Here is a 12,980-nt window from a genome sequence, read left to right as displayed (position 1 = left end):
GGCAATTTTAGTCAAGATGTTGATTTACAATCATAAAGTCAGGGCATAAAACCTTTAAGGAAAGGGAAGGAGGCTGGAAGTCCATGGGAAATTGGTACTGTTAGTTTCTATTGTCTGCCTGAAAGGTACTGTTACAGGGGCTTGGCTCCACTACTACTCTGAATTGATCCTACAGTCCCTGATCTCTAATGTTCATAGACCAGTATTCTGAGGTATAATCACAAACATCGCTTTACAGGATGACAATTCTGATAGAACCTGAGGCCCTTAAGACACTAATATGTACACTAGGTAATACTGGGAAAGCAGTTGTTACCCTGTGGAAATTTGCGACCTCCAATTTCCAGTTGCATGGTACTTCATGAGACTAGTTACTGTGTAAAGACGTCACTACCTTAAACATAGCAAATTGTGAAGAATTCATTCCTAAGGACATAGATGACCTAAAGAGTCTGAATAATTAAGAAGGCAAGGAGCTGAAATGTAACAAACAAAAATTTGTTTGTTGCTTAACAAAAATTCCTGTTGCTTAAATAGCAACAAGAATGTATATATATAATAAAATGACTACTCATGGGAGGGAATGGTCAGAGGGAAGAGCACTGTGTACACCAGGAAAGGATGTATGTGAAGAAAACAATCATCTATTTTGCTATTTCAGATCAAGGAAGTTCACCTTTATTTTGGCAGTTATATAATTATTTGAATTTGTTAGCTTACCTAGATGGCTCTGACATTAGAATGCTAATGGAAAATTCATGAAGTGGGAAGCCAAATAACAGCTTTCTCTTCCAGACTTAAATTTCACTTACCCAGTGAAGGTAACAATCTGGACTTCTGGAAACAGGGTCTATGTGGTCAATATGGAGGTAAAAAAATGAATGCAATCACTCAAAGGCAGGAATAACTAAGAATGTTAAACTTAAATGTAGAGTATACAGAACAGGAGCCACTGGGGGAATAAACAAAATAGATCTTCATGGCTTCCTTATAGAATTTATATCACATTATGTTGGCTGTTCTATATGAGCTTACAATTGAATCACATGGTTTTGTGTTGTTTCAATTTTTTTTCAGATTTTATTAATTTTGAAATGCAGAATGGTGCATAGAAAAAGAGACAAAGGAGAGGGAGAGAGACAGGAGAGATCTGTGGCTGGTTCCTTCCTCAAATGGCTTGCAAAAACCAGGGCTGGACCAGTCTGAAGCCAGGATCCAGAAACTTCATCCAAATCTCCCACATGGGCGGCAGTAACCCAAGTACTTGAGCCATCATCCACTGCTTCAAAATGTTGTTTTTCCTCTCTTGATTTTAAGATGCTCAAGGACACAAACCTCTTGCTCTTCTTTTATATTTGCCTAAACCCCACCACACCCAGCAGTCTTTGGCATACATTAAAACAAGTTTTTGAGTCATTGGATTCAAGCATTAACAAAGAATGTTTCCCTCACCACTTCCCCTCCTCAGAAAGCCCTAATATTTCCTGCCAAAGAGCAACTTTACAGTTTCCCACATCAAACATTAAAGGTAAATCTCTCCAGAAATCTTGGCAACTCTAAGAAACATTATGTTGTACAGTTCGCTTTATGAAAGTGCTGTCAAGTCACATAAATGAAAAAAAAAAAATCACAGACCTGGTGACAGAACACAAGCCTATAGCTAATCTTTTAATGGAGAAATAGAATGGCAAACATAGTCTCTAGTGACATATTGAAGGAATATGAATAAGGAACTAAGGGTTTATGACTTTAGGGGAAAATATAGAACCTAAGCAATTTTTTGGCATCATCAGACAGGTGCTCCAACAATCGACCAAATGTATTTAATCTGGCACTGACTTAATTCCATAGGTGGGAAAAGGATAAAAGTAAATTAGGAGCTGGCATCCTGTAATAGCAGGTAAAGCTGCAACGTGCCAGCATCCCATATGGGAACAGGCCCGTGTCCTGACTGTTCCACTTCCAATACAGATCCCTGCTACGGGTCTGAGGAAAGCAGCAGATGGCTCAGCTGCTTAGGCCACTGCCACTCACATGAGAGATCTGGATGAAGCTCCTGGCTGCTTCCTTTGGCCTGGCTCAAGCCCCAGTGGTTGTGACCACTTGAGGACTGAGCCAGCAGATGGAAAACCTCTAACACTCTCCCTGTAACTCTTTCAAATAAATAAATGAAATCTTAAAAAAAAAAAAAAAAAACCTACACATTGCAAATCCCATCTAAGATTAGGCAGCGTAAAGTAGTAAACCTGGTACTAAAATGCTGAAATGCACACCTTATTGCAAGCCACATTTCCTTTTATTTTTGCTTTCTTCTCTGCTAACCACTGCCTCTACTATTTGACTATAACCTCCACTCTCCCCCATACTGTCTCATTTTGGGCAGCTTACTTTTTCCATTTGGTCTCTGTATGAAACGGAGTACATACACACTCAACGTGCTTTTTGTAAAAGTAATTTCCATCATCATTAGCCAAACAAGAAGTCCACGTTGGTACTCTACCAACAAAAGCCAGATTGCCTCATGAACTTGAGAAATATTTGCACAAACTTTATTTTTCCCAATGCTGGATTTAAGATTGCTGAAGTAAGAAAGGATCCTCACTGAGTACAGCTAACTGGAAATCAGAAAGCAGTGATACAAGATTCAGATGCTATTAGGTTGCTGATTAACAGAGTAACTACAGAACAGTGAAGAAAGAAAGAACAATCTCATTAAAAGGTAAAGGAAAAGAGTAATGGTTGTCTAAAGTACATTTGGAAACAGAGAAGTCAAGTCAGACCCTGAGAAGGGCAAAAAATGTATTGCTGAAGATTGAAACAGATTTAGCGATTAGCCTAGTTTAGATAATATAAGCACAGGCTTGGAGTCGAACACTTGGGTTTAAATTCTTACCTACAGCAATTAAGAATATGAGCTGAGCAGCAGTACTTCTATCTAACTCACAGAGGTTTAAATGATGTAAACACATACACTGCTTAGAATACAAAATGGCATTCAAAAATTGGCTGCTTTTATAATTACGGACAGCAGGGTCCACAAGAAGACTACTAGTCTCCCAGAGTCTGTAGACTTCAGAGAAGAGCAGTTTCTCAGAGGCTAGAGCATCACAAGATTCACACTCAAGACCACAAAAGAGTGAACCCTTTACTAAAGTTCAGATCACACAGTAATGTAAATTTAACCACTAGGTGGCAATGATACAGTTGAATTTCACTGAAAAGAATTTTGAAAACAGTGGGCAGATCCAGACACAAATTTCGAAAAGCTTCTTTAGTACATATTTTTACTTCAGAAAAATTATTTTATATACAACTTATAGCAGAATGTGTAACTACCTGATTAACTCCTGATGTGTTTTCTCACTGTGCACTGAGACAATTCATGCAATGAATACAACTGTTAAATGTTTTCATCACAAGTCTTTTGAAAATTCTAGACACATATTTCATGAACGTAACAGAAATTATGGAATGCTAAAACCTTTTTAAAGTTTTAGAATCCTAAGAAAGGCACTATAAAGTGTTAAGTATCTCCATGAAATAAACTTTTTGAAAATGACTAAAAGTAATTCCAAATTTTTTTGAAACTTTGGGTCAATACATGAAATGAAAACATTTTGCTTTTCAATTACAAATTGATATTAATATATTCAGTCTTTTAATGTCTTAAATAAACCTCTTGAGTTACTGAAAAAAAATTAACATTGTGACTTGACTTTTAGAATAATCCCTTTTCACAATTATCAAAATAATAAACAATAACACCCTTTAGTGTCTGACACTTTCCACAGTTATTTATGCTTTCTTTGGAAGACAGGATACAAATATGATTTATATAAAATAAAAACTTTACCCCTTTCTTCATTATTAATGAACCAGGTTTGACAAAAGTTTTCAAATTACATATTACATTTCCAAGCACTCAGTTCAAAAAACAAAATGGCTTATTAACTTTCATATTCCAGTGATGTTGTTCCTCTAAGCAATGTGGAAGCTCATATAATACATAACATTATAAAATATGTACTATAATTAAATGAATAAATAATAAGCCTACATTGGTACCCAATTCATAAACAAAGACCAAATTGTTTAAAGCCTATTTATTCCCTTTGTATAAATAACCATTTTCCCCACATTCTAAATTCCTGTTTCCTACAAATGATCAGAGTATTTTTATATACGAGTTATGTGAATTTTTCATTTAGTAATTACTTCCTACATTTACTTAATTTCCAGAATAATGTCCCCCTCTTGCTACCCATACAAGAGTAAAGAACAGATGTATGAAACCTAAACAATTTTTATAATTCATAGGTAAGTTTCCCCATCATTACTAGACTTCATTTTTTAAATTATTAAATATCATCCTGAAATCTAACAACATAGTTCTTTCTGTCAGCTTATACGATATACACAAAATAGACAACCATTTAAGATGGTTAGCACAAAATTAGCTGTGGCAGCCTTCACAAATCAAGCAAAAGATTTTGGGAAAGTGCTCAATCTGTTCACTCTTACCTCTAACTTCTGTTAGAAAATTTAGGGAATGCCATTATTACAGAAGGGTAACTGGTGACTTACAAAAGTGAATACACATGTGCATGTAACTTATATCTGTACAGAATCATTTTATGACTATTTACACAAGGGGATGAGACACAGATGATGAAAACACATAATCCTTAAACCACTTGGTACATTTCTGTATCTGTATTTCACAGGACAGTGAGAATTCAGAGTACAAAGAAAATTATGCCATATTTTAAAGTCATAAACACAATTATCTAAACAATGATTAAACCTGGAAATGCCATTACTGACTTGAGTTTGTCATCTTCTGTTTATTTCTGATGGTGGCTCGAAGTTTACGTATTACCAGTTTATCAGGTAGAATCATATCACCTTGTTGTTCTAGGTAATCCAACAAATTTTCAGTCCATTGGAGGGCAGCTGTATGATTAACATGCTTCTCTGGGATCAGTTCTATTTCCTCCTCCTCATTTTCACTAGATTCTTCTGTTTGGCCTTGTGCTCTTCTGATGATTTCACTGTCAGTTAACACTTCATAGCCTGGTTCAGTACTGTCTATTTCAAACCATTTTTCAAGGTTCTCAGTTGTCATATTTTCCAAGCCTTTGGTGTGTTGTAAAATGGTGGCCACAGTAGCCACAGAAATATCTTGTTCATCAAAGTCCAAGCCTTCCTTCTCCTCTATGACAGGGAGAATCTGCTTCCACGCTCTGCTGATGCTAACTGGTTTTACTAAGTTCCATGCCATTGCTATTTCATAAAGCGCATCCAGCAGAGTTAGCTTCTTCCAGAACGACTTCAGGTCGTTGCCTTCTTCCAAGTTGTTCTGGAGAAGGCCTGCACGGTAGTTTCTCTTCATTGTTGAGATGACCCCCTGATCTAAGGGCTGAATCAATGACGCCACATTAGGTGGTAAATATTTAGCAAATATTTGGCCATCGTCTGATCTCAAAACATTTTCATTTGGATGTGTTGGTGAATTATCCAACAAAAGCACAGCCTTTTCCTGCAATCCTTTGGATCTTAAGTACTCTCGAACTTGTGGAACAAAAATCTTGTCAAACCACTGTCGGAAAATGGAAAGATCCATCCATGCACCTTTTTGGCTGAAGTAAGAGACTGGCAGATTTAAGGTATCAGTCGACTTGAAGGAGCGAGGCTTCTTTGCTTTCCCCACAACACAAAGTTTAAGTTTGTGTAAACCCGTCGCATTGGCACAACACATGATGGTGACTCTTTCTTCAATTGATTTCTGTCCTGAGATGGCACCTTTACCTTTGATTACAGAAGTCCTGGAAGGTAGGCACTTCCAAAAGAGTCCAGTTTCATCTGCATTGTAGATTTGTTCAGGCTGCAAATTCTCTCGTTCAATAAAATCTCGAAAGTTGTTACAAAAATCTTCCACCGCAGTCTCATCTCCATTTAATCTTTCATTTCTAATGTTAATCTCTCTGATGCTGTGCCGCTGCTTAAAACGAGTTAACCAACCAGCAGAGGGGTTAAAATCACCATCCATTCCCAAAGCATAAAAGAAAAACTCTGCCCTTTTTGCACAAATTGGTCCAGATATGGGATTCCCTTTTGCTCTTTGCTGGTTGAACCACTCCAGCATTGCTTTGTCTAGTTCCTCATACATGGATGGCTTCATCGATTTCCTCTTGGCCAGAAGACTCGTGGAATCAGAACTGCTTGCATAAGTTATAATCTTTTCCTTATTTTTTCTTATATCTCGAACTGTTGTTTCACCAATGCCATAAATCACTGCCAGTTGTTTGGAAGAACCCCCGTCTTCAAGTTTCTTTATTATATCAAGTTTATCCTTAATGGTCAGTACCACACGCTTGCGTTTCCCTGACATTCTGAGGCTGATTCACCCACACTCACCCTGTAACAATCCACAAAATCCTTCCTTTTCTTCGACAGACTCACTTTAACAAGTCTTACACAGTCTTTTACACCTCACCGGCAACGTGACGGCCCCGACCCCCTCCCCCGTGGGGGTCTCTTCTGGCTGGCAGGGGGCAGCAAAGGAAGAGGAAGTTTGGATAGGCCTTTAACTTAGACGGACAGCAAAGGAGGCCCTGGGTCACCGCGGATAATCCGGATTACAGACATGTGTCGGGTTACCCCGAAAGCCACGAGGAAGACTAGAAGAACCCCATCGTGGCTACGAATCTCCTTCACATCCAGACCCGGAGGAAAGTCCCGTCGGTAACCCTCGCCACACCCCAAAGTTAAGCAAAGAGCGGAAGAGCCGGAGTCGAGGACGGGCCCCCTTCCCCGGGGAGCGATTACGTTTGATTCCTGCCCTTGCAGACAGGCCCTCCCGCCGCGCAGGCCCGCTTTCCCGGGTCCGGCTGAGCCAGCACAGCCCTCCCGGTCCCGCACAGCCCGCCGGGCCCCGCTCCCACCTCAGTTGCAACCAGGACCCCGCAACTGCTCCCTGACTACCGCGCGGCAGCAGCTCCTCCCCCAGCGCACGCTCCCGGAAGACGCCCCCTCCCGCCGCCCGGCTCCTCCCCTCTCCCCACCCAGAGGCGGGACTTCCCTTAGTCCCCGGAAGGAGGAGGAGCGTCGTGTGGTATAAATGGATGCAGTGCGCGGAAGCGGAGATGGAGGCGGGGACCTAGGCGATGGAGTTTTGTAAGGTGAGGACGCGAGGGCGGGGCGAGGCCAGGTACAGGTGGCGACTCGCTCTGGCTCCTGCTGCTAATTGCTTATTAAAAGGGGCGGGGAAGCTGAGCCCCCAGGCAGGTCCAGCGAAAGATACCCGCGAGCGGTGTCGTGGTGGGCTGGACAGGGACCCTCAGCCCATTGCAACAGCATTTCTCTTCCTGCAGAACTGCGGAGCTGCCGAGGGAGGGGGTGACCTCGTGGGTGTCTGGCCTTCGCACACACTTGTTTGTTTTGCGGGTACACAGCCGCTTCTGGGCCTGGGGGCCTCTGCGCTCCGGTGCACGTCTTTGGGAGGTTGTATTCGCGGGTGCGTTTCCTGGCGACGGCGCCTCGCCCTGCTGTAGGCACAGTGACTGGCGAGTGGGCGGGCAGAATGCCCTGGGCGCCTGCTCCCCGCCTAACAGCCAGGTTTGTAAACGTGCGAGTGGCGCCCGTGCACTCTCCTCCGCCTGCCGCTCCTTCCTGCAGGATTGAGGGAATGAGCCGTTGTCGGTTTTACCTGCGGTGAAGAATGTCGTGGCTGGATCTCCCCTCAGAAACTGCGGACCTGGATTTTCAGTGGGGGCAGTTGGCTTTCCTTTCTTTATAGGTTTCTTATTTTCCTAGTTTCTGTTCCGTGTTGCGCTGTCGTTTTTTTCCAGCCAGTGGAAGGACTATAATCAATTTATTCACAGCGGTATAATAGGAATTTGAGTATACACATACAGAGGAGCCCTCTGATTGTCAACCATGCCGGCTTGTTTTGGGTGTCCCTCGTAAAATTTCATCAGATGTAAGCTCCTTGGGAGCGGAGACCATGTTTATTTTTTCTAGTAACGCCATAGCTCCAAGCATGTGCTGGCTTTGTGGTAGACATTCAGTGAATTATTTCTTTGGTTTATTAATGCCTCTCCAAACTGCTGTGTGGAAGAAAACATCAAGGGGGGGTGATGTTTTACAAATAAGAGGACATCTCTTCTAGTGGGATTTCAAAAACATGGTCTGGGGTTCCTCTGCCATTCAAATCTTGGAACTATAAACTACCACTTACCTTGGGCAAAGTAGGATATTTCTAGAATGGATTTTATGAGTGTTGAAAGGCCAACAGAGAATACACCAAAACACTGGAATAAAAGAAAAGCTTTGTTGTCGGTAGCTGACATGCTCTCTCTCCATGAGCTAGAGAGCAGCAGGCCATGGTTACATACTGTAGCCCTGTAGAGAGAAGCAAGTGGGAGCAACAGATTATGTTAGGGTAGGGGGTAGAACTAATACTCGTGAATGGGTCGTCTAAACATCACCTGACTTCTGGTAAACCAGGCCCAATTCCAGGAAACAGAAACCTATCTCCAAGAAACCCAGACTTGTCTTGCAAGAAGGCACCTAGGATAAGATGACATCAGTCTTGCCAATAAGTATGAATTAGCCTCAAACTCTAAAAGGGAATTCCTGATGAAAAATTGAGTGCCACTGTCAAATTACCTTTTAGTTGCATAAAGAACACAAAGAAAATGGATTTTGACTTTTCACCTAGTTTGTAAACAACATAGCTGTGTATGTGTGTTTTATGTGATATTAACCATGATGCACAAAGATGTGATAGTATTGATTTCATCCACTTATTTAATGCTTTCTGTTTGGAGTCTCTGTTTTTCTCTTTGCCTAAAGGGCAAGTATCATTACAGAAGCTTGTTAAGATTCTCATTTCAAGAAGTTGAGTGTGTATTCAGCATATGAAGAAATTGCATCCATTTGCATGGAGCCTTTATTTGAGTGAATTCTAAAGACCCAAGATGCCTTACCCATTAACCTAGCTTTACTTTCTCATTTCTCTCCCCAGGTTCACTTAACAATTTCCCCTTTGTGGCCATTCTTCTCGCCCCAGCCAATATTGTAAAGCTATCCACAATTTGAAAAGAGGAGCCAACCATATACAAATTATCTTTATTTTTATTTATTTATTTATTTGTTTGTTTATTTTGACAGGCAGAGTGAACAGTGAGAGAAAGAGAGACAGAGAGAAAGATCTTCCTTTTCCGTTGGTTCACCCCCCGAATGACTGCTGCGGCCCGCACATTGTGCTGATCCGAAGCCAGGAGCCAGGTGCTTCCCCTGGTTTCCCATGTGGGTGCAGGGCCCAAGGACTTGGGCCATTCTCCACTGCCTTCCCGGGCCACAGCAGAGAGCTGGACTGGAAGAGAAGCAAGCAGGACAGAATCCGGTGCCCCGACTGGGACTAGAACCAGGGGTGCTGGCGCCGCAGGTGGAGGATTAGCCTATTGAGCCACGGCGCTGGCCTATCTTTATTTTTCAATAACATTGTTTTACCTTATTGATGTGACAGTTTAGAGATAGGAGAGAGATCCTGTCAAGAGGGAAATCTACAAATTTTCATCTCTTTTGCACATTCTTTTCTAGTGGGTGAGTAATTCCAAGAAGTTTCTGACCTCACTCATGTGCCCTAAAATCATTTACATCATAATAGAAAATCATGTTTGCAGATTCTTTTTTTAAAAAAAAAACTTTCATTTAATAAATATAAATTTCCAAAGTACAACTTTTGGATTATAGTGGCTTTTCCCCCCCCATAACCTCCCTCCCACTCACAACTATCCCATCTCCCACTCCTTCTCCCATCCCATTCTTCATCAAGATTCATTTTCAATTATGTTTTTTTGCTTTTTTTATTTAATAAATATAAATTTACAAAGTACAACTTTTGCATTGTTGCAGCTTTTTCCCCCATTACCTCCCTCCCACCCGCAACCATCCCATCTCCCTCTCCCATTCCATTCACATCAAGATTCATTTTAAATTATCTTTATATACAGAAGATCAGTTTAGCATATATTAAGTAAAGCTTTCAACAGTTTGCACCCACACAGAAACACAAAGTGTAAAGTACTGTTTGAGTACTAGTTATAGCATTTATTCACATTGTACAACACAGTAAGGACAGAGATCCTACATGGGGAGTAAGAGCACAGTGATTCCTGTTGTTGATTTAACAATTGATACTCTTATTTATGACGTCAGTAATCACCCAAGGCTCTTGTCATGAGCTGCCAAGGCAATGGAAGCCGAGTGAGTTCACAAACTCCAATCTTATATAGACAAGGCTATAGTCAAAGTGGAGGTTCTCCAACGGCAAAGGAAGACCTTTCTCTCTCTGTCTCTCTCTCTTACTGTCCACACTGCCTGTCAAAAAAAAAAAAAAAAAAAGTGGAGGTTCTCTCCTCCCTTCAGAGAAAGGTACCTCCTTCTTTGATGGCCCGTTCTTTCCGCTGGGATCTTGCTCACAGAGATCTTTCATTTAGTTTCTTTTTCTTTTTTTTTTTTTTTTTTTGCCACAATGTCTTGGCTTTCCATGCCTGAAATACTCTCATGGGCTTTGTAGCCAGATCCGAATGCCTTAAGGTCTGATTCTGAGGCCAATGTGCTGTTTAGGGCATCTGCCATTCTATAAGTCTGCTGTGTATCCTGCTTCCCATGTTGGATTGTTCTCTCCTTTTTAATTCTATCAGGAATTATTAGCAGACGCTAGTCTTGTTTATGTGATCCCTTTGACACTTAATTCTGTCTCTGTGATTAATTATGAACTTAAACTGATCACTTTGACTAGCAGATTATAAACCATATTAATGGTTATTTTCCCAAAGTAAAATTTAGCATGATTGAGAGATAAATAATAAGTTTTTTAAAGCTTAATTGTTTTTATATTGTACAGATATGATGTTTGCAGTGGTTGGTATGTAGCACTGGCAGAGGAAACTGGAGACTTGGTTTCTAATCCCTACTCTATCACTAACGAGCTGTGTGGTAAGTCATTTAAACTCTGTGTCCTTGGCCTTGATATTTATAAATGAAGAAAGAGAATATCATCCTTCTAGGATCATTATTAGGATTTTAAAATAATATGAAAATGTACTAAGACTTATAAATATAAGGGGATTTCTTTTATAGCATAACTTTATAGCATAACTTTTCAGTTATAGTCTTCTTAATAGTGTGACAGTCTTTTCTATCATTGTCATATAGTCACCTATTTATATGACAATTAACTGTCTCTTGAGCATAAGACAGTCATCTACTGTGCATGAATCTACTTTTGGATACTAATAAAATCACCTCTCACTTGTACATATTTGCTTTAGTATAGCTATTGAAACCATCTTTGTCATTTGTTTTCATAATGTTTTTTCATTATTTCTCCCAATTCAAACAGGTTTACATTTTTTAACTTTTATTTAATGAATATAAATTTCCAAAGTACAGCTTATGGATTACAATGGCTTTTCCCCCATAACTTCCCTCCCACCTGCAACCCTCCCCTCTCCTACTCCCTCTCCCCTTCCATTCACATCAAGATTCATTTTCAATTCTCTTTATATACAGAAGATCAGTTTAGCATATATTAAGTAAAGCTTTCAACAGTTTGCACCCACACAGAAACACAAAGTGAAAAATACTGTTTGAGTACTAATTATAGCATTAAATCACAATGTACAGCACATTAAGGACAGAGATCCTACATGAGGAGTAAGTGCACAGTGACTCCTGTTGTTGACTTAACAAATTGACACTTTTGTTTATGGTGTCAGTAATCACCACAGGATCTTGTCCTGAGTTTCCAAGGCTATGGAGGCCTTTTGAGTTCACCAACTCTGATCGTATTTAGAAAAGGTCATAGTCAAAGTGGAAGTTCTCTCCTCCCTTCAGAGAAAGGTAACTCCTTCTTTGATGACCCATTCTTTCCACTGGGATCTCACTTGTGGAGATCTTTCATTTAGGTCATTTCCTTTTTTTTTTTTTTCCCCCAGAGTGTCTTGGCTTTCCATGCCTGAAATACTCTCATGGGCTTTTCAGCTGGGTCTGAATGCCTTAAGGGCTGATTCTGAGACCAGAGTGCTGTCAAACAGGTTTACATTTAAAAACCTTATATTCTTAGTACAGTGAATTAAACAAGCACTCTTAGCTTATGCAGGTTTAACTATATGTGCTTAAAATACTTCTTTGTACTATGTGGCTTCAGAACATAAGCTATTTGGTTTACCTGGTACTTAATCTAAGAAACAGTTTAAAAATCTCTTTAAAACTAGAGATAAAACTGGTTAGTTGTATTATCAAGTAGTACGGTACATACAAAATCAGACTTTGAAGGGTAATATGCATGCAGAGATTTTTTAAAATGTTAATTGTGATCACATGCAGTTTTCATTTTTTGCTGATCTTAATAGAAGCCTTCTGAGAGATACAGCCCAAGAATAATTTCGAATAGCAAAGTGGTCTGTTGAGTAGGATTTGTTAGATTATAATTATGATGCTGATTATGTCTTATAGTAGATACTGTCATAAGTTTATGCTTCATCCTATACTGTAAAATAATTTCTGATGTATAATCATATCAAGGATATTGTTCTGATTTTATGAGGTATTATTCTTACAGAGTCAGTCATATTGCTTTATGATCATATATGAATGTACAGTACAATGAATGATATCCTCTCCCCTCCACCCCACATCCTCTGCTTTCTGCCTTAGAAAGTGATCATCTTGGAAAGCTATAAAATTGGTCTAGTGTCGCTCCCCCTCTTCGCGGAGGAACGACACAGGACCCTGCGCTGTTCTTTCGTCTGCTCGGCCTTCCCCGGGTTTGCTGCTGGTTCTTCCCGGGTTGGCTACTATCCCTTCCACCTCCGTGGAAGGGCAGTTCCCCCTGGCCACATTCCCCACACTTCCGCAGGGGAGCGGCACACCGCCGGCCGGCTCTTCTCGGGGGCTGCACAGGTGTT

General features: G+C 40.5%; 2 protein-coding genes across 5 annotated transcripts in view; one reads left to right on the top strand and one right to left on the bottom strand.

The window, feature by feature from the left end:
- Positions 1–1,050: 1,050 nt before the first annotated feature.
- Positions 1,051–7,050, bottom strand: JRKL (JRK like). Its single transcript, XM_008262328.5, has one exon. The coding sequence runs from the start codon at positions 6,389–6,391 to the stop codon at positions 4,817–4,819; it is 1,575 nt and encodes a 524-aa protein (XP_008260550.1). The 5' UTR covers positions 6,392–7,050; the 3' UTR covers positions 1,051–4,816.
- A 94-nt stretch (positions 7,051–7,144) lies between these two features.
- The window catches only part of CCDC82 (coiled-coil domain containing 82), a 51,390-nt gene continuing 45,554 nt past the window's right edge, over positions 7,145–12,980 (top strand). For 2 of the 4 annotated variants that reach the window (XR_016233971.1, XM_070077228.2), the window contains exons 1-3: positions 7,145–7,181; positions 9,175–9,609; positions 10,916–11,007. The gene's annotated coding sequence lies outside the window, so the exon portion shown is untranslated. The remainder of the gene's footprint in view (positions 7,182–9,174; positions 9,610–10,915; positions 11,008–12,980) is intronic. The other 2 variants (XR_011390282.2, XM_051820387.3) reach the window with 1 other exon arrangement.

This window comes from Oryctolagus cuniculus, chromosome 1, assembly GCF_051225735.1.
Source record: "Oryctolagus cuniculus isolate XC-2025 breed Fujian yellow rabbit chromosome 1, ASM5122573v1, whole genome shotgun sequence".
NCBI lineage: Eukaryota > Metazoa > Chordata > Mammalia > Lagomorpha > Leporidae > Oryctolagus > Oryctolagus cuniculus.
The sequence above is the reverse complement of the archived record's forward strand: the minus strand, read 5'-3'. Positions and strand labels throughout refer to the sequence as shown.

Coding starts and splice junctions, on each gene's coding strand:
- JRKL (XM_008262328.5), bottom strand. CDS start 6,391: ATGTCAGGGAAACGCAAGCGTGTGGTACTGACCATTAAGGATAAACTT.